This window comes from Leucoraja erinacea, chromosome 25 (assembly GCF_028641065.1).
Source record: "Leucoraja erinacea ecotype New England chromosome 25, Leri_hhj_1, whole genome shotgun sequence".
Lineage (NCBI taxonomy): Eukaryota > Metazoa > Chordata > Chondrichthyes > Rajiformes > Rajidae > Leucoraja > Leucoraja erinaceus.
The window spans coordinates 9,659,798-9,681,916 of record NC_073401.1 but is presented as its reverse complement, the minus strand read 5'-3'; the positions used below and the strand labels follow the sequence as shown (position 1 = coordinate 9,681,916).

At 45.3% G+C, this 22,119-nt stretch overlaps 1 protein-coding gene across 1 annotated transcript in view; it reads right to left on the bottom strand.

Moving 5' to 3' along the window:
- Positions 1 to 20,715, bottom strand: part of LOC129709348 (calcium-binding protein 7-like) — a 34,682-nt gene extending 13,967 nt beyond the window's left edge. Inside the window, exon 1 of the mRNA XM_055655641.1 lies at positions 18,454 to 20,715. Within this exon, the coding sequence (XP_055511616.1) occupies positions 18,454 to 18,588 (135 nt within the window). The 5' untranslated portion in view covers positions 18,589 to 20,715. The remainder of the gene's footprint in view (positions 1 to 18,453) is intronic.
- Positions 20,716 to 22,119: the final 1,404 nt, after the last annotated feature.

Genomic DNA, 22,119 nt, shown 5'->3' with positions numbered 1-22,119 from the left:
GCAGCCTGCTGGAGCTGGTGTACAAGATGTCACCGTCGTCTTGACAGCTTCTGGCAGTCCTCATGCTCCGCTGGGTGTGTGGTCACAGTGGGTGGCACATCTCAGTACATAAATCCGGAATGAGTTCTGAATCTTTCACATGCTGCTCCTCACTGAGATTCAGTTGGATAACTGGAACCTTCCCGAGCCCTGGGAAGCTTTGTCTTTCTGCAAAGTGCCTTCTCCTTCTCCCTTCTATCCCGCTGTACCAGGCAATTCTTCCACTCATTCTCTCCTCCACGGAATGCTCACTAATGTGCTCCTGTCTAACAACTCGGCACGGTGGCGCTGCGATAAGAGTTGCTGCCTTACAGCGCCAGAGACCTGAGTTCGATCCTGACTATGGGTGCTGCCCCCACAGAGTTTATACGTTCTGCCCCCTGACCTGCATGGGTTTTCTCCAAGATCTTCGGTTTCCTCCCACGCTTCAATGACGTACAGGTTTATGCGTTAATTGGTTGGGTTTAAAATGACCTTGCGGGTTTTCTCTGGGTGCTCCAGTTTCCTCCCACATTCCAAAGACGTGCAAGTGGCTTCCGAAAATTGTCCCTAAAGTGTCGGATAAATCTTGCGGATGGGTGATCGCTGGTCGGCGTGGACTCGGTGGGCCTTGCTGTTCCATCTCTAAACTAAACTAAACTAAACTAAACTAAACTAAACTAAACTAAACTAAACTCAGCACAAACCTCTTTTGCATTTACCACAATATTCCGCAAGCTTCAGCAGAGCACTCGAGAAAATTACAGCGACTGACAGTAGAATTTAACAAACAACCAAGCTGGGAACAGTAGACAATACAATTGTTGAGGGTGCCTCCTTTCAGCTGATGCATGTGTGTTCTGGTGTATAAGAAACAAGAATGGACAGAATTATCCATGTCCAAATGGCAGCATAGATGTGACATATAAAATGCATTCAGCTGCATTGTTCATGTGTACATGAGCTAATGTCCCCACCAATTTGGTGCCCCTTGCCACTTGCATTACAACATTGTTTCCCCAGGTTTAAATTTCATCAGTGGTTTGTTTTCCTGACTGTTCAGGCTCTCCAGGGTTTTGATTGATTGAAAGATACAGCATTGAAACAGGCCCTTTGGCCCACCGAGTCCACTCCGACCATCGATCATCCATTCACACTGGCTCTATGTTATCCCACATTCTCATCCACTCCCTACACATTAGGGGAATTTTACAGAGGCCAATTAACCTGCAAACCTGCACTTCTTTAGGATGTGGAGGGCAACCAGAGCACCAGGGCGGCACAGTGACGCACAGCGGTAGAGCTGCTGCCTCACAGCGCCAGAAACCCTGCTTCAATCCTGACCTCGGGTGCTGTCCATTTGGAGTTTGCACGTTCTCCCTGTGACTGCGTGGGTTTCCTCCGGGTGCTGCTGCTTCCTCTCACATCCATGAGATGAGCGGGGTTGTCAGTTAATTGGCCATCTGTAAACTGTCCCTACCGTGCAGGGAGTGGATGAGAACATGGGATAATGTGGGTTTGTAGGTTTAATTGACCTCTGTAAATTGCTCCTGGTTTCCTGGTTGTGTGGTGGGATAACTAGTGTGAAGGGGTGATCAATGGTCAGCATGGACTCGATGGGCCGAAGGGCCCGTTTCAGGTACCAATGCTGTATCTATACTAAACTCTAAACTAAACACCCGGAGGAAGCACACGCAGTCAAAGGGAGAATGTGCAAACTCCACACAGATAGCACCCGAGGTCAGGATCGAGCCCGGGTCCCTGGCGCTGTGAGTGCCACATGGGGAGAAGCAGAATGATGGGGGTAATGGCTGTCAAACAGTTGCACAGCCACAAAGGAACAAATACACACCTATGCTGATCCATTTCATAATTGTCTGCAAAATGCCATCTTTTGGGTTTTAAAATGCTGTTGCTTTTACTGTATCCCCTTATAAAGTCTCCTGGCTGGATCAAGCATGGGAACTCCACTTCCAGCAGCTAACATCAAGGTCAGTTGGCAACAAGCAATTAAAGATTTAAGAGAGTCAAAATGTACTGTTTAATGTTCAGTCATTGTTACTTAATTATATTTAAAATCTAACCACACAGCGGTGTTCAGATCCGAGACAGTGATAAATAACGTCTGGGTGTAAAGAGACAATCATATTTTTAATAGTGGGCATAATCATATCATTAAGTTGGAACAGCGTAAATGACCACAGAAGCATGAATGATTCTTTAATTTGCCAGTGTGGGAGGTTGTAAATTAATAAAGTTGTGATTTATCGTCGATCTCTCATTCTCAAATTCCAGTGCTCTCATAAGGTAACATTTACACACTCCTCACCAAACATGAACCTGATGACAGCTGCCCCCATGAATTCCTTAACAAATGAGTTGGGTTTATATCCCAGGCAGAGTTATAGAGTCACAGAGTCATACAGCGCAGCAACAGGCCCTTCGGCCCATCTTGTCCATGCTTTCCAATGTTGGCCCATATCCTTCCAAACTTTTCCTATTCATGTTCCAGTTCTCCTTGAATAATTGCATGCTCTCATCCCTCTCAACCTCTCCTATCTATGTACCTGTCTAAGCATCATTTAAATGTTATTGTACCTGGAAAGTGTGCAGAGAAGATTTAAGAGGGTGTTGCCAGGACTCGTGGGTCTGAGCAATAGGGAGAGGTTGAGCAGTCTAGGACTCTATTCCTTGGAGCGCAGGAGGATGAGGGGTGATCTATAGAGGCGTACAAAACCACAAGAGGAATAGATCGGGTGCCTTGCCGAGAGAAGGGGAGTAAAGAACCAGAGTATATTGGTTTAAGATGAGGGAAAAGATAAGCTCCTGAGGGGGTAACTTTTTACAAAGGGTAGTGGGTGTATGGAACAAGCTGCTGGAGGAGGTAATTGAGGCAGGTACTGTTGCAATGTTTAAGAAACATTTATACAGGCACATGGATTGGACAGGTTTAGAGGGATTTGGGCCAAACACAGAGTAGTTGGCCGGTGTGGGCAAGTTGAGCTGAAGGGTGCTGTAAGACTTTACGATTCTATGACCTGCCTCACCACCTTCATCTGCCAGCTTGATCCATATACCCACAATAGGTGATGGTATTATGGCATCTTCCTGGTCTCACACTACTTCATTACCTTTGCTGGCAATTTCCATCCTGCATTCACATTCACAGAGTCCATCTCTGTCCCTTCCCTTTCTTGACTCCGTCCATTTCAGGGCATGTCAGTGATGATTATCCTCACTATAATTCCTCCCATCCTGTCTCCCGCGAGGATTCCGTTCCATTCTGCCGGTTTCTCTTGTGACTTTGCTTCTTCACGTTAGTTTAGCTTATTGTCACGTGCACCAAGGTACAGTGAAAAGCTTTATGTTGCATGCGATCCAGTCAGACTATATGCGATTACAATCGGGCTGTCCGCAGTGTACAGATCCAGGGTTAAGGGAATAATGTATAGTGCAAGATAAAGTCCAGTAAAGTCCAATTGAAGATAGCATAGTTAAAGTAAGAAATGCTGCAGTTTGAGTCGAGGTTTAAAAGAATGGAGTGATTGAGTGATTGCAGATCCGCTTCTGGGACCAGCAAACAGATAATCCCCTGCTTGGGTGTCTCTCGACGATGGCGCTTTCCAAGTCTGTGCGTCTCAGATGTGGTTTCTTTCACTATGCCTTCACCTCTGTCATATTTTATGGGACTCCCAACTTTTGCACCTGTTCCATTTCCTGCACTTTGTTCTCAACAGCGGAGTTAACACAAGCGTCTGCAACTTCTCCCTGTGACCGCGTGGGTTTCCTCCGGGTTCTCCGGTTTCCTCCCACATCCCAAAGACGTGTGGGTTTGTTGGTTAATTGGCTTCTGTAAATTGTCCCCTAGTTTGTAGGGAGCGGATGAGAAAGTGGGATAGCATGGAACTAGTGTGAACGGGTGATCGATGGTCGGCGTGGACTCGGTAGACCAAAGAGCCTGTTTCCACACTCTATGACTACACTACACCACACTAAACTAATCACCTCTCTTCACTTTCTACCCCATCTACATCTATAATTCTCTGTCATATCTGTTCCCCTCAATGAGATTCCACCAGAAGACCCATCAACCCATCCCTTCTCCCTATTTCAGAGGGACAATCCTTTTGCCACTCCTTAATTTACCCTTCTGTTTTCAAAAATGCCCAGTTTCCTTCTTGTGGTACCTATCTATGCAACTGGAGAGGATAGAAACATAGAAAAATAGGTGCAGGAGTAGGCCATTTGGCCCTTCGAGCCAGCACCGCCATTCAATATGATCATGGCTGATCATCTAAAATCAGTACCCCGTTCCTGCTTTTTCCCCATATCCCTTGATTCCTATAGCCCCAAGAGCTGAATCAATCTCTCTATGAGAACTCTGTAGGATGCTACACATATTATGGTAACATATTGTCCCAACATCTACAGAACCAAATGTCTTTCATGATTAAGTTATGTTTCTCTATAGTCTGTAAATACCAATAAATGGGGAATTCATAATATATTAGCACTTCATATTCGGAGGTATTTTGTTTAGGAGGCTTACAACCTAATGGTATGAACATTGATTCTCCAATTTCAGATAATACCCACCCACCCTGGTGTGTACACAATCCTTCCATCATTTCTCACCACCCTAGTCATCCTGCACTTTTTTCTCCACCTCCGAACACTCTTCTCCCATTCCCGAGTGCATATTTCCCTTTTATCCTCCTCTTTCCCCTCTTCTGCCCACCAGCTTTACATCTCACTGCTCCACTTCCCTCACTGAAGTAACCATTGCCCATTGAAATTAAATGGCACATTCCTCTGAAGCAGCATTCTATTTAGCCGATGACCCATGATTATCACAAAAAGATATACAGGTACCCACACATCTATTTCCTTCCTTTTCCTTTTCATGATAGCACTGAAGTAGAGATGGTTGAAATCTTCAAATTCCCAGGAGTAAATATCACCAACAACTTGTCCTGGCCCACCCATGTTGAAGCAATCACCAAGAGAGCACCACCTTAGAAGGCTTAGGAAGTTTGGCATGTCCCCAACAAATCTTTTCAATGGCTGATTGGAGGCATCATTTTGATCCACGAAAAGATAGAAAATAATTGGTGCTCTGAGGCTAATTAGAAATTCTTTTCTGCCTTTGGTTTGGTGTGACCCCATCACCAATCTGCATTGGCGTTAGGATTGCCTAATCACTGGCCTACTGAATAGGTTTTTGTGGCAGTGTATATAGGCATGATGGAGGTCTCACATCTCACAGCCAATGTTCTGCTTCACCTTTGCCCCATGTGTGACTTCTCTCAGGGCTCCTGTTGGCAAAGCAGAGAGGGCCAAATTGGAATGCTCATCGTGAACACGTTGTCCTTGGAGATGTGATCGTCACCTTCTCCTTAATTCTGCCCACCCGGCGACACCACCCGGCGAGAACGGCCAGGAACATCGGGCCTCCGTAGAGGCAATAGCGGAGGCCTCAATAGGCCTGACTTTGGGAGAACTAGGAATGGGGACTGGACATTGTGCCTTCCCCCACAGTGGTAACCATTGAGGGGGGATGAATTTTGTGTGTAAGTGATTAATTTAGTTTGTGTCCAAGATGGCTGTCGGAAGGGAGAGTGTACACTGGCGCGGTTTAGCTGCCGCTGCTCTCTCTTCACATTGTGTTTTTGATTTTTTTTTGTCTTTGGATCGAATTCTGTCTTTAATTTGTGTATTGGTGATGTCTTTATTATTTATTTTACTCCGATTATATGTTTTTTACTCTTGTTAAATTCGGTAAGGTGTCCTTGAGACTTTTGAAAGGCGCCCACAAATAAAATTTATTATTATTATTATTACACTGCTGAGGTCCTTGAATTGATTGAGAACATAGAACAGTGCAGCACAGGAGCAGGCCGTTCAGGCCCAATGTTCGTGCCGGACATAATATAACCATATAACCATATAACAATTACAGCACGGAAACAGGCCAACTCAGCCCTTCTAGTCCGTGCCGAACACTTATTCTCCCCTAGTCTCATCTACCTGCATTCAGACCATAACTCTCCATTCCTTTCCCATCCATATAACTATCCAATTTATTTTTAAATGATAGAATCAAACCTGCCTCGACCACTTCCACTGGAAGCTCATTCCACACAGCTACCACTCTCTGAGTAAAGAAGTTCCCCCTCATGTTACCCCTAAACTTCTGTCCCTTAATTCTCAAGTCATGTCCTCTTGTTTGAATCTTCCCTACTCTCAATGGGAAAAGCTTATCCACGTCAACTCTGTCTATCCCTCTCATCATTTTAAAGACCTCTATCAAGTCCCCCCTTAACCTTCTGCACTCCAAAGAATAAAGACCTAACTTGTTCAACCTTTCTCTGTAACTTAGTTGCTGAAACCCAGGCAACATTCTAGTAAATCTCCTCTGTACTCTCTCTATTTCATTATAATGCCAAGTTAAACTAATCCCCTTTGCCTGCATGTGATCCATATCCCTCCATTCCCAGCAAATCCATGTGCCTATCTAAAAGCCTCCTAAGTACCACAATCATATCTGCTTCCACCACCAACCCTGGAAGCACATTCCATGCACCCACCACTCTCAAATTGTCTTGACCCTGTATATATTTTTTCATCTTTGCCCCTTTCACCTTAAAGCCGTGTCATCTAGTTTTTTTTTACATTTCTGCCCTGCAAAAATGTTTACTGTACACATGCTTCTCATTATTTTAGATATTTCTAACCCCTCACTCCAGAAAATGTTCCATTAGTTCAATGTTCCTTAGTTCAAACATGCGTGTGAATTCTTGTTGCTGGCAGATCCGTCCATTATGATCAAGGCTAATGCTCGTCTCTGTGCTAGCCTGATGAAGCTGTAACACCAGGACTAGCTGAGCACTTAATAGCAAAAGCAGCATGTGATAGACAGAGTGGAATGGAGACGTTGCAGACTGCAGATGGTTGAATCTGGAGCACAAACCAAAGTGCTGGTTGAACACAGAGGGAGGAGAAGCAAAATGTAGCCTCAACCAATGGATTGTAGGAACACTGTTCCACCTGAGGACGTGAAGCGGTACACATATCCTGGTTTGCACTGACAGCATCGAAGTAGAGATGGCCGAAAGCTTCAAATTCCTAGGATAAATATCACCAGCAACTTGTCCTCTGGAGTAACCATATTGATGCTATGACCAAGAAAGGACACCAATACCTCTAGACAATAGACAATAGGTGCAGGAGGAGGCCATTCGGCCCTTCCAGCCAGCACCACCATTCAATGTGATCATGGCTGATCATCCCCATTCAGTACCCCGTTCCTGCCTTCTCCCCATATCCCCTGGCTCCTCTATTTTTAGGAGCCCTATCTAGCTCTCTCTTGAAAGCATCCAGAGAACCTGCCTCCACCGCCCTCTGAGGCAGAGAATTCCACAGACTCACCACTCTCTGTGAGAAAAAGTGTTTCATCATCTCCGTTCTAAATGGCTTACTCTTAAACTGCGGCCCCTGGTTCTGGACTCCCCCAACATCGGGAACATGTTTCCTGCCTCTAGTGTGTCCAAGCCCTTAACAATCTTATATGTTTCAATGAGATCCCCTCTCAGCCTTCTAAATTCCAGAGTGTACAATCCCAGCTGCTTCATTCTCTCAGAATATGACAGTCCCGCCATCCCGGGAATTAACCTGGTACTACTTTCATAGAAGGCTTAGGAAGTTCGGTATGTCCCCGACAACTCTCACCAACTATTACAGATACACCATAGAAAGCATTTTATCGGGATGCATCACAGCATGGTTTGGGGACAGCTCCGTCTTTGCAAGAAGTTGCAGAGAATTGTGGAAGCATCCCAGACTATCACACAAAACAACCTCCCCTTCCATTGACTCCATCGACACGTCACGCTGCCTCATCAAGGCCATCAGCATAATCAAGGACCAGTCCCACCCTAGTCACCCCCTCTTCTCCCCTCTCACCTCTCCCATCAAGCAAGAGGTACAGAAGTGTGAAAATGCACACCTCCAGATTCAAGGAGTTTATTTCCAGCTGTTATCAGGCAAATGATCCTACCAACAACTAGAGAGTGATCCCGAGCTACTATCTGCCTCATTGGGGACCCTCAAGACTATCATTAATCACTTTACTGGACTTTATCTTGCACTAAACGTTATCTTGTATCTGTACACAGTGGATGGCTAATGCTCCAGAACACCATCCAGATAAGATCAATCCCAGGATAAAGAAGTCCATGACTAGAGGGCATAGTTTTAAGGTGAGAGGAGAAACAATTGAAGAGATTTGAAAGAGTATAAGGGGCAATTTCTTCATGCTGAACATGGTGGGTATATGGAAGTAGCTGCCAGAGAAAGCTGTAGAGAGGGATATAAGTGCGACACTCAAAAGACATTTAGAAAGGCAGACAGATAGTAGAGGATATGGACTGAATGGGACCAACGAAGTATGGACTGGCTGGCAGCAGGGCCTGTTTCCGTGCTGCGTGACTCCATGGCTGCACTACAACACAGGCATCAACCTGACAGTGTGAAAAATTGTGCAATTATATCCCATTAGCAAATTGCAGAACTAATTCAACTTGGCTAATTATAGCCCAATCAGCCTGTTATCAATCACTAGCAAAGTAGTGGGAAGTATTATTGATATTGCTACCAAGTGGAGTTTGCTTTCCAATAAACTGCTCAACAATTTATTTCAATTTAATACAGTTTGAGTTTAACAGAGACCTTTCAGCTCGAAACCTCATCACAGCCTTGGTCCAAACTTGGTCCAGAGATAACTGAATTAGTTTTGTTTGGTTTAGAGATACAGCACGGAAACAGCCCTCTCGGCCCACCGAGTCCGCGCCGACCAGCGATCCCCACGCACTAACACTATCCTACATACACGTGGGACATTTTACGATTCGGAGTGTGGGAGGAAACCAGATCTCCCGGAGAAAACCCACGCAGGTTACGGGGAGAACGTACAAACTCCATACCCAGAGACAGCACCCGTTGTCAGGATCGACCCCTGGTCTCTGGCACTGCTGCACCACTGTGCCTCCCAAATTCTTTTCTAACTTTTTTCTTGTATTTTAGTAGAAGGATCCCCTGCTGCTTGTCTGAAACTTGAAATAAATAGTGTGGTCAGCAATGTTACAGGATAAACTCACAGGACCAATGTGTGGTCCCAGCACATGGGAAACAAACATTATTTAAAAGTAACGAGCGATGGGTGTATTGGTGTCTAAAGTGGGTCAGGTGTGAGGATTCGGTCACTTTGAACCGAAGTTTCAGAACTGGGTGGGAGACTGAAGGGCCTGTCCCACTTAGGCCATTTTTCAGCGGACTGCCGGCAACTGTCAAGTTCACGGCACTCGCCTGAAAAGCTGGGAACGGCGACTGTCAGAGTAGAACACACACACACACACACACACACACACACACACACACACACACACACACACACACACACACACACACACACACACACACACACACACACACACACACACACACACACACACACACACACACACACACACACACACACCGCAAAGGCGAGGGCCAGGGAAAGCGGGGGAGCGCTGTCTGAAATTCACATGGTGCAAAGCCAAGATGATAAAGCCAAGACCGCATTGAACGATTGGAGCTGCGGTTGGATTCATACTGGAGCATCCATGACGCTGAGAAAGTCGTGGACAGCACGTACAGTGAGTTGGTCACACCGCAGGTAAAAGGTAAGAGGACAGAAGGGGAACGGGTGGCCAATAGTCAGCAAAGCAGTAGGCAGGTAGTGCAGGAGTCCCCTGCGGTCATCTCCCTCCTAAACAGGTATACCATTTTGGAAACTGTTGAGGGAGATTGCTCATCAGGGGAATGCAGCAGCAGCCAAGTTCATGGCACCATGGGTGGCTCTGCGGCACATGAGGGGGGGGAAAAGAGTGGAAGGGCAATAGTAATAGGGGATTCAATTGTCAGGGGAATAGATAGGCGTTTCTGCGGCCGCAAAAGAGACTCCAGGATGGTATGTTGCCTCCCTGGTGCAAGGGTCAGGGATGTCACTGAACGGCTGCAGAACATTCTGGAGGGGGAGGGTGAACAGCCAGTTGTCGTGGTGCATATTGGCACCAACGATATAGGTAAAAAAAGGGATGAGGTCCTAAAGGATGAATTTAGGGAGCTAGGAGATAAGCTTAAAATTAGGACCTCAAAGGTAATAATCTCTGGATTACTACCAGTACCACGGGCCAGTCAGAGCAGAAATAGGAGGATATTGCAGATGAATACGTGGCTTGAAAAATGGTGCAAGGGGGAGGGATTCAAATTTTTAGGGCATTGGAACCAGTTCTGGGGGAGGTGGGACCAGTACAAACAGGACGGTCTGCACCTGGGCTGGAATGGAACCAATGTCCTTGGGGGGGTGTTTGCTACTGCTGTCGGGGAGGATTTAAACTAATGTGGCAGGGGGGTGGGTACAAGAGCAGAGGGGCAGGGGGGTGTAAAATGAAGGTAGAAGCAATAGGTAGCAAGGTGAAAAGTAAAAGTGGCAGGCAGACAAAACCAGGGCAAAAATCAAAAAGGGCCACTTTTCAACATAATTGTATAAGGGGTAAGAGCGTTGTAAAAACAAGCCTGAAGGCTTTGTGTCTCAATGCAAGGAGTATTCGTAATAAGGTGGATGAGTTGAACGTGCAGATAGCCATTAATGATTATGATATAGTTGGGATCACGGAGACATGGCTCCAGGGTGACCAAGGCTGGGAGCTGAACATCCCGGGATATTCAATATTCAGGAGGGATAGAGAGAAAGGAAAAGGAGGTGGGGTAGTGTTGCTGGTTAGAGAGGAGATTAACGCAATGGAAAGGAAGGACATTAGTTTGGAGGATGTGGAATCGGTATGGGTAGAGCTGCGAAACAATAAGGGGCAGAAAACGCTGGTGGGTGTTGTGTACAGGCCACCTAACAGTAGTAGTGAAGTTGGGGATGGCATCAAACAGGAAATTAGAAATGCTTGCGACAAAGGCAAAGCAGTTATAATGGGTGACTTCAATCTACATATAGATTGGGTGAATCAAACTGGCAGGGGTGCTGAGGAAGAGGATTTCTTGGAATGTATGCGGGATAGTTATCTAAACCAACATGTAGAGGAACCAACAAGAGAGCTGGCTATTTTAGACTGGGTATTGAGTAATGAGGAAGGGTTAGTTAGTAGTCTTGTTGTGCGTGGCCCCTTGGGCAAGAGTGACCATAATATGGTTGAGTTCTTCATTAGGATGGAGAGTGACATTGTTAATTCAGAAACAATGGTTTTGAACTTAAAGAAAGGTAACTTTGAGGGTATGAGACGTGAATTGGCCAAGATTGACTGGCAATTAATTCTAAAAGGGTTGACGGTGGATATGCAATGGAAGGCATTTAAAGACTGCATGGATGAACTACAAAAATTGTTCATCCCAGTTTGGCAAAAGAATAAATCAGGGAAGGTAGTGCATCCATGGATAACAAGGGAAATCAGGGATAGTAACAAAGCAAAGGATGATGCGTACAAACTAGCCAGAAAAAGCAGCATACCGGAGGACTGGGAGAAATTCAGAGACCAGCAGAGGAGGACGAAGGGCTTAATTAGAAAAGGAAAAATGGATTATGAAAGAAAACTGGCAGTGAACATAAAAACTGACTGCAGAAGTTTTTATAGATATGTGAAAAGAAAGAGATTAGTTAAAACAAATGTAGGTCCCTTGCAGTCAGAAACAGGTGAGTTGATCATGGGGAACCAGGATATGGCGGACCAATTGAATAACTACTTTGGTTCCGTCTTCACTAAGGAAGACATAAATGATCTGCCGGAAATAGCAGGGGCCCGCGGGTCAAAGGAGGTGGAGGAATTGAGTGAAATCCAGGTTAGTCGGGAAGTGGTGTTGGGTAAATTGAATGGATTAAAGGCCGATAAATCCCCAGGGCCAGATAGGCTGCATCCCAGAGTACTTAAGGAAGTAGCTCCAGAAATAGTGGATGCATTAGTAATAATCTTTCAAAACTCTTTAGATTCTGGAGTAGTTCCAGAGGATTGGCGGGTAGCAAACGTAACCCCACTTTTTAAGAAGGGAGGGAGAGAGAAAACGGGGAATTACAGACCAGTTAGCCTAACATCGGTAGTGGGGAAACTGCTAGAGTCAGTTATTAAAGATGGGATAGCAGCACATTTGGAAAGTGGTGAAATCATTGGACAAAGTCAGCATGGATTTACGAAAGGTAAATCATGTCTGACGAATCTTATAGAATTTTTCGAGGATGTAACTAGTAGCGTGGATAGGGGAGAACCAGTGGATGTGGTGTATCTGGACTTCCAGAAGGCTTTCGACAAGGTCCCACATAAGAGATTAGTATACAAACTTAAAGCACATGGCATTGGTGGTTCAGTATTGATGTGGATAGAGAACTGGCTGGCAAACAGGAAGCAAAGAGTAGGAGTAAACGGGTCCTTTTCACAATGGCAGGCAGTGACTAGTGGGGTACCGCAAGGCTCAGTACTGGGACCCCAGCTATTTACAATATATATTAATGATCTGGATGAGGGAATTGAAGGCAATATCTCCAAGTTTGCGGATGACACTAAGCTGGGGGGCAGTGTTAGGTGTGCGGAGGATGCTAGGAGACTGCAAGGTGACTTGGATAGGCTGGGTGAGTGGGCAAATGTTTGGCAGATGCAGTTTAATGTGGATAAATGTGAGGTTATCCATTTTGGTGGCAAAAACGGGAAAGCAGATTATTATCTAAACGGTGGCCGATTGGGAAAGGGGGAGATGCAGCGAGACCTGGGTGTCATGGTACACCAGTCATTGAAGGTAGGCATGCAGGTGCAGCAGGCAGTAAAGAAAGCGAATGGCATGTTGGCTTTCATAGCAAGAGGATTTGAGTATAGGAGCAGGGAGGTTCTACTGCAGTTGTATAGGGTCTTGGTGAGACCACACCTGGAGTATTGCGTGCAGTTTTGGTCTCCAAATCTGAGGAAGGACATTATTGCCATAGAGGGAGTGCAGAGAAGGTTCACCAGACTGATTCCTGGGATGTCAGGACTGTCTTATGAAGAAAGACTGGATAGACTTGGTTTATACTCTCTAGAGTTTAGGAGATTGAGAGGGGATCATATAGCAACGTACAAAATTCTTAAGGGTTTGGACAGGCTCGATGCAGGAAGATTGTTCCCGATGTTGGGGAAGTCCAGGACAAGGGGTCACAGCTTAAGGATAAGGGGGAAATCCTTTAAAACCGAGATGAGGAGAACTTTTTTCACACAGAGAGTGGTGAATCTCTGGAACTCTCTGCCACAGAGGGTAGTTGAGGCCAGTTCATTGGCTATATTTAAGAGGGAGTTAGATGTGGCCCTTGTGGCCAAGGGGATCAGAGGGTATAGAGAGAAGGCAGGTACGGGATACTGAGTTGGATGATCAGCCATGATCATATTAAATGGCGGTGCAGGCTCGAAGGGCCGAATGGCCTACTCCTGCACCTAATTTCTATGTTTCTATGTTTCTATGTTTCTATACAGACACACACTGCGATGAACAGGAACTTTAAGACGGCTAGCAAAGTGTACAGCAAGTCCTTTAAAATAGGGGGGGAGGGGGGAGGGGAGAAGGGGGAAGAAGGGGGGAGAAGGGGGGAAAAGGGGGGGAAGAAGGGGGGAAGAAGGGGGGAAGAAGGGGGGAGAAGGGGGGAGAAGGGGGAAGAAAGGGGGAAGAAAGGGGGAAGAAAGGGGGAAGAAAGGGGGGAGAAATGGGGGGAGACACTTTTAAGAAGCCAGACAATTTTTAATAAGCCAGAGATACACAGCTGTGAAGTTTGGCGGACATTTAACATTACCGGTCGGTTATCCTTGTATCTGAAAACTCCTGCTTAAGTTTTTTTCCCCAATGAGCCAATGAAAATGCCTGGTCAGCAAAGGCGATTAATTAAAACTACCAACGATTGTCTCGACTACCAATAACTACATGGCGTCTCCACTACAACTGCGACTACAGGATTATCGATTTTCTCCATGGCGACCAATTTTTGGTCGCAGAATATTTTTCAACATGTTGAAAAATTTGCGGCGACCATACTGAGGCCGCGACTAGTTCTCAGAATGCGGGAACTCCTCGCGACCATGAAGGAGGCTCGCCAGAGACCACCATCGAACATGTAGCGACCATGTGGCGATCATGAGGTGAGCGCAGTGTCTCAGTATCAGTATCAGTATATCTTTATTGTCATTTCCTGAGTACTCACATACCCAGAGGAAACAAAAAAACGTTGCTCAACCAGTGTCCATTCAGTGTGCAGTACAAATAACAACAAATAAATAGAAATAAAAAACACATATATCATGAACAAATTTAAATTTAAACACTCTATTCTCTACTAAACATCAACAGGCACTCCGATCGACAGCTGCTGCAGTGTGTCCAGGTTGATGGTTGGTGCGCGATACTTTGGCAGGGGGCTAAGTCCGTTTATCAGTCTTATAGTCTGCGGGAAGAAGCTGAGGAGCATCCTGCTGGTTTTGCAGCTAATGCTCCTGTACCTCTTCCCAGATGGCAGGATGGAAAATATGTGGTGCGATGGGTGGTAGGGGTCTTTGATAATGGAGATGGCTCTGTTGATACATCTCTTCCTGTATATGTCCAGCAAGAAGGGGAGTGGAGCACCAATAATCCTGCTGGCGGTCTTCACAATCCTGTCAAGTTGGTGCCGTTCGTACGCCTTGCAGCTCCCGAACCAGGAAGTGATGCCGTTGGTTAATGTGCTCTCGATTGTCCCCGTATAAAAAGTTCGTAGATGTGTAGTGGGGAGACCTGCTTTACGTAGTCTTCGGAGAGGGTGTAGTCGCTGCTGGGCTCTCTTGACCAGTGCTGTGGTGTTGGTTGTAGACATCAGGTCATCTGACAGGTGGAGTCCTAGGAACTTCACGCTGCTGACCCTTTCCACATCAGCTCCATCGATGTGCAGAGGTGTATGGTGTTGTTTTCCCGCCCTCCTGAAGTCAACCACCATCTCCTTAGTTTTTCCCACTCCTGCACTCACCTAAAAAGTTGCCTAAGTGGGACTGGCCCTTTAGAGTTTCAATTTCTCTGTGTTAGGCAAAGACTAACCATTGGCTCAATTGTAGCAATTCAGTGTAATTCCCTTGAATGGAAGGGAAACTAATCTGTTCCGATACATCCGAGTCTAATCCTGGGAACATATTTACTAATGATATTAATGCATAGTCCCAGGGTTAATGTGTTTTCTGCAGGTCTAATACTTCTTAAGCAGCTATTAATGTGAAGAAAGTAAAGTTGCTGATGATTGATTTAATTCCCATAACATTGCATTTTTTACATATATAAACATGTTATCCAGAGGAAGTATTTCTCAGTGAACTATAGCTTGGGAAAATTACAGACTTTTATGTTCCTGAATATTTTAAGCTGGAAGAGTGCAGCGGAGATTTATGGGGATGTTGCCAGAACTCGAGGGTCTGAGCTGCAGGGAAAGGCTGGGTAAGGTACAACATTATTCCTTGGAGCACAGGGGTGATCTTACTGAGGTGTATTAAATCATGAGAGGACTGGATAGGGTGAATGCACAGAGTATTTTACCCAGTGTTTAAGAAGGAACTGCAGATGCTGGAAAATCGAAAGTATACAAAAATGCTGAGGAAATTCAGTGGGTGCAACAGCACCTATGGAGCGAAGGAGATAGGCAACGTTTCGGGCACCCGAAACGTTGCCTATCTCCTTCGCTCCATAGATGCTGTTGCACCCGCTGAGTTTCTCCAGCATTTTTGCGTACCTTCCATTATTTTACTCAGGGTGGTGGAATCAAGATCCAGAGGATGTAGATTAAAGGTGAGAGGGACAAAATTAATCTTGAACGAGGGGCAGCTTTTTCATCCAAAGGGTGGTGGGTGCATGGAATGAGCTGGCAGAGGAAGTAGTCGAGGCAGCTGCAATGACAGCATTTAGAAGATACCAGGAGAGGTACATGGATAGCAAAGGTTTAGAGGGATGTGAGCCAGATGTGGGAAAATGGGACTAACTTAGATGGGGCATCTTGGTTGGCATTGACGAGCTGACCTGTTTCTGTGCTGGATGATTCTATGGCCCGATGGAAGAAACATTGAACCCATATCAGTAAGTTGGGAATGCGTAGAACATAGAGCCATACAGTATAGGAACAGGCCCTTGGACCCCTACAATATCCATGCCAAATATAGTACCAAATTAAACTAATTTCCTGTGCCATATCGCTCCATTCTCTGCATATCCATGTCAATATCGAAATGCCGCTATTGTATCTACCTCCACCACCACATCTGGCAGCAAACTTCAAGCACCCACCACTCTCTATGAAATAAACTTGCTCTGCACATCTCCTTTAAACTTTGCACCCCTCAGCCTAACTATGCTCTCGAGTCTTTGACACCACCACCTTGGGAAAGAAATGTCTTCCCTATCCATGCCACGCATCATTTTATATAGTTCTAGATGCTCCAGAAAGAACAAACCAAGTGCTTTGATAATAGATTTTGCAGTAGGACCAGCAAAGTGCAGTGTGGAACACATCTAAAGTGACTGTACCTCGACAGGTATTGATTTCTGATCTGTCTTAGTCCATTTTTGCTCTGCTGAAGTTTCTGAACTCTAACAGAAGTCATCACTCAGGGAAGCTAGTGTATAATTTACTGCAAAGTTACTGAGGTAACAGATGTCTTCTTCACTACGTCTTGTCATACATTGATTTCAAATGTGACATACAGTCAGTGCATAAGGAAGGTTCCTTCAGTGCAAGATGGCATTGATTAAACTAATGTTGCTCTTCATATCTACTGCATGTGGGAAAGAGCATTTACTTATATCACTGAGAGGGTTCTAACACTCTAGATATTCAGATAATTAAACTTTTACTCTGGAGATACAGTGATGAAACAGGCCCTTCAGCCCACCAAGTCCACCGCGACCAGCAATCAGTCTATCCTACACACTAGGTACAATTTTTACGGAAGGCAACCAACCTGCAACTAACATACAAACTCCATACAGACTGGACCCATAAACAGGATCAAGCCTGGGTCAGTGGCGCTGTGAGGCAGCAACTCTACTGCTGTGCCACTCTGCATCCTAAAATTGCTACAGGAGTTAAATGCACAACGTTTGAAAGAGTCGGGGGTCGAGGGCAGAGGAATAGTAGAGGATGTGAAATGGCAGAATTCTGTTGTTTCCTGATAAACAGAAACCAGTAGAGATCATAACATGAGTGGACTAACTGAAGAAAAATTCTTATGAAGCAAGCAGTTCAGTTCAGTTCAGTTTAGTTTATTGTCACATGTACCGAGGTACAGTGAAAAGCATTTAGCTTAAGGGGAAAAAACCCTGCCACACTGAGGGGATTTGCTTGTTGTATGGCCTCAAGGTTGGATTAACTCCAAAATCTGACCTGCTGCGTGGCATTGTTATTAACAAAAATATCTACACATGTTTACGGAAATAAAGTTGCTATGTTGCCGTTTTTGAGAACTATTAGAGTGAAACACAAGCTGTCTGTGTCACATTCGGTAGAGCTTGAAGCATCTTGGGAGCTAAAGAAACCATTTTAATTAGAGAAAACGATAGTACAAGTTGAATGCAATAGTAACATTTGTAGGTAGACAGAAATGCTGGAGAAACTCAGCGGGTGAGGCAGCATCTATGGAGGGAAGGAAATAGGCAACGTTTCGGGTCGTGACCCTTCTTCAAGTCAGAAGAACTTGAAAAGGGTCTCGACCCGAAACGTCGCCTATTTCCTTCGCTACATAGATGCTGCCTCACCCGCTGAGTTTCTCCAGTATTTTTGTCTACCTTCGATTTTCCAGCATCTGCAGTTCCTTCTTAAACATAATAAAATTTGTGAACACTTCTGTACACAATGTTGTGCATGAAGGAACTGCAGATGCTGGTTTACACTGAAGATAGACACAGACGCTGGAGTAACTCAGCGGGTCAGGCAGCATCTCTGGAGAAAAGGAATACTAGATGTTTTGGATTGAAACCCTTCTTCAGACCCTGACCCTTCAGACTCTTCAGTCAGAAGAACGACTTTGACCCGAAATTTCTTTTCTCCAGAGATGCCGCCTGACCTGCTGAGTTACTCCAGCATTTTGTATCTATTGTAGACACAACGTTGCTTTATTGCAAGGAAATGCCTGCACTAACATATTAGATAAATAAATGTTGGACAAATACATTGGAACTCATACTGGTGCCTCACAATATAATTTCAGTATGAAAAATACTCAACTTCAGTACACGTTACAGCTATAAGAACAGATTAACCCGTGGAGTGTGTTTTGGTCACAGTATATTGCATCGGTTTATTCTGATGCTTGTGTCTCCCTTGTACACACCAATAGCACCCCCCTACCCCATCCCACCCCACCCTGAATTTCTTACCTTCCAAAAAACATTATCAAACTCAGTCCCGTGAAATTTCTCTGGGATTGCTGCGGATGAGAGTTTGGGTCCCAGCAGTGTCACAAACTCTTCAAAGTCCACCTGTCCATCGCCTAGAACACAATACATCACCATTAGCCTTGAATGTTCCACATCGCTCACAGTAGTAGATCACAGTAACAGTACGAATCACGTTGCAATATTAACATCTTCAACCATTGGCATGACATGGGATGGAAATGAGAAGCACGTGTGTCTTACAATTCAAAATCAGTAGAGCTGCGGTGGGTTTTAGTGACCCAGAGGCATGTAACAGCAATCCAGATCCAATCAGTTCAAATCATTAATAATTGAAAGATACAGCACGGAAACAGGCCCTTGAGTCCACTGGTCCACGCCGACCATCGATCACCCGTTCATACTAGTTCTATGGTGTCAAGGAAAGAATGTTCACGTCACGACCCTGTTTCCACCAATCGTTCCACCACCACGCACAAGAAGCACAAGAAGCTGCAAGACAGACACCATTGTATGCAGATGCCGGGAAGTGTGTTCAACTCTGGCTGAACAACTTCTAATCTTGTGTGTGGACTCGATAAGAAGAACTAGTTCTATGTTATCCCACTTTCACATCCACTCATCTACACACTAGGGGCAATTTTGCAAAGGCCAGTTAACCTTCAAACCCGCGCATCCTTGGGAGGAAACTAGAGCATTCAGGGGAAATCCACGTGGTCACAGGGAGAACGTGCAAACTCCACACCGACAGCACCCGAGGCCAGGATTGAACTCGGGTCTCTAGTGCTGCGAGGCAGTAGCTCTGCTGGATGAACCACTGTGTCGTTAGTTGTGGAATTCAGATACATTTAATGTTCTAATCATTATGAACGATGGCCAAAAAAACTGCCGGGACTCGTTGAGTTTAGGAGAGGGAGAAAAAGTTTCTCTCGAAAAAAGAAATGTCCCTCGAGTCAGAAAAAGTGACTCCAAGCTTACACAATATGTGTCGACACTGAAATGGGTGAACAAGCACTCCATTTGGAGATGGCCAGTGGCCTGAGTTTAATCCTCATGGTAGGCATCAGTTGCATCCACCAAGGGTAGAAAAGGGTGTTCTTGACGTGTGCTACTTCTTTGTGCCCTCCCTGCTTATTTATCAGATGGGTTGCCAGGTGATTTCTCCTTTTATGAATGGCCTTAATATCTCTCCCCCTGCATCGCCTCCATCTCCATTAACCCCTGGATTGACCAAGGCTAGAAGGGCAGATCTGGCATCTCTGACAGTGTCATGGACTCATACAGTAAGGAAAGAGGCCCTTCAGCCCAACTTGCCCGTGCCAACCACGATTCTCCATCTACACTAGTCCCACCTGCCTGCTCTAAAGGTAGTCAGCACCTCATAAAAGGGGGAGGTGGATTCAGGTTGGCTCCTACGTGTAGAATGGCAGCACACAGGTAAAAGTGTTCTGCAGATTGGGACCCTCGCTGGTGTCATGGCAGTGGCCACACACATTAAACGTTAAGAGCATCAGTGACCATCACAAGTTCACAAGTTATAGGAGTAAAATTAGGCCATTCGGCCCATCGAGTCCACTCCATCATTCGATCATGGCTGATCACTGCCTCCTAATCCCATTTTCCTGCCTTCTCCCCATAACCCTTGACACCCGTTCTAATCAAGAATTTGTCTATCTCTGCCTTAAAAATATCCACTGACTTGGCCTCCACAGCCCTCTGTGGCAATGAGTTCCACAGATTGACCACCCTCTGACTAAAGAAGTTCCTCCTCACCTCCTTTCTAAATGATCGGCCATTAATTCTGAGGCCATGACCTCGGGTCCGAGACTCTGACCTTGACAGAGGTGGTGAGGTATCTCCTGGCTGCCAATGGAGCATCCCATTCCGACATGATAGGTACAGCACTTCTGCTGAATGTCATGCATCCACATGCACATTGATCTTGTAGGTTTCCATTTCATGTTAATAAAATGAGCACAGTGCAATGAGATTTCCAGCCCAATAGGTTAACACAAAGAGGTTCTTCTCAGGCATTAGAACATGGGTCTGTTCCAACATTGCTTCATTGACAGTAATTATAAAACAGCCCGGCCTTGTTAGAAAACTTTTTTTAAATAGAAAAAGGAACGAAAAGGCATTTAAATAATATGGGATTGGCAGTCTATTATAATGTTAATTTCTGAATGAAATTATCAGCAAAAATGTTTCCACGTTGATTGAATATGCAACAACGACAGGAAAAAATAGTATATCACTGCCAAACTGAAACCTTACTAATAATTGCTGTATTTATAATATTAGAATATTAGGGTTTACTTTAGACCTTAGAGATGCAGCACGGAAACAGGTCCTTCGGCCCACTGAATCCGCGCCGATCAGTGTTCACCTCATACACTAACGCTATCCTACACACAAGGAACAATTTACAATTTACATAAGCCTACTAACCTACAAACCTGTACGTCTTTGGGGTGTGGGAGGAAACTGGAGCACATGGGGAAAACCACGCAGTCACGGGGAGAACATACAAACTCCGTTCAGACAGCACCCGTAGTCAGGATCGAACTTAGGTTTCTGGCGCTGTGAGGCAGCATCTCTGCCGCCCCCACCCATTAGTAACACATCCAACCTTCAGTTTTAGATGGTTTAGCAAAGGACCTTACCTCCTCCGCATTTCTGTAAAATCCATTTCAGTAAATTGCATATAGTAACTAATTTCTTAAGTGGAAATCTGGGGAAGAGTTTAAACTAATTGTGCAGGGAAAGGACAAGGCTAACCAGAAAACACAAGGGTGGGATAGAAATATGTACACTAATGAAAGCAAAACCGACACAGCGTTGCATGTACTTGTTGCAAATATCAATGTCGGTGGTGTAACTAATAGGGTTAGTGCATTGCAGGCACACATTACATTGGGCTTGCAGCAGAGATGTGGCTCAAACAAGGTCAGGAATGGACTCACAATATTAATCATCAACTGTGCTGCTAATTTCACCTCCCCCCTCCCACGTCTCACCTTCACCTGGACAGCTTCTGAATCTGAAGAAGGGTCTTGATCCGAAATGTCGCCCATTCCTTCTTTCCAGAGATGCTGCTTGTTACTTCAGCATTTTGTGTCTAGCGTCTGAATCTTCCCTCCACGACCCCATTCCTGGGAATTGGACAGGCAACTAGAATTGTCACGGTCACTTTGACTACACTTCTTTTCTCTCCAGGTATAACTCTGTGCGATCACCCCTTTTCATTCTGCCAATTTTTATATTCCCCTCACCTCTGTGTTCATGAGGTCACTTTCCATACAAGTGCGAGACATGAGGAACTGCAGATGCTGCTTTACCAAAAAAAATGCTGGAGTACCTCAGCGGCTCAGGCAGCACCTCTGAAGGACATGGATAGGCAATGTTTTAGGTTGGAACCCTGAGAGTCACATAACAGGGAAACAGCCCTTTTGGCACACTTGCTCATGCCGGCCGAGATGGACCATCTACACTAGTCCCACCTGCCCACATTTGGCCCATATCCCTCTAAACCTTTCCTATCCATGTACCTGTGCAAATGTTTTTCTTCACAGCGACCCTTCCAACGAGAGAGATGGTTTTGTAAAGTGCGATCCGGGTCAAACTATCGTTTTGGCAAAGTATGGGCTG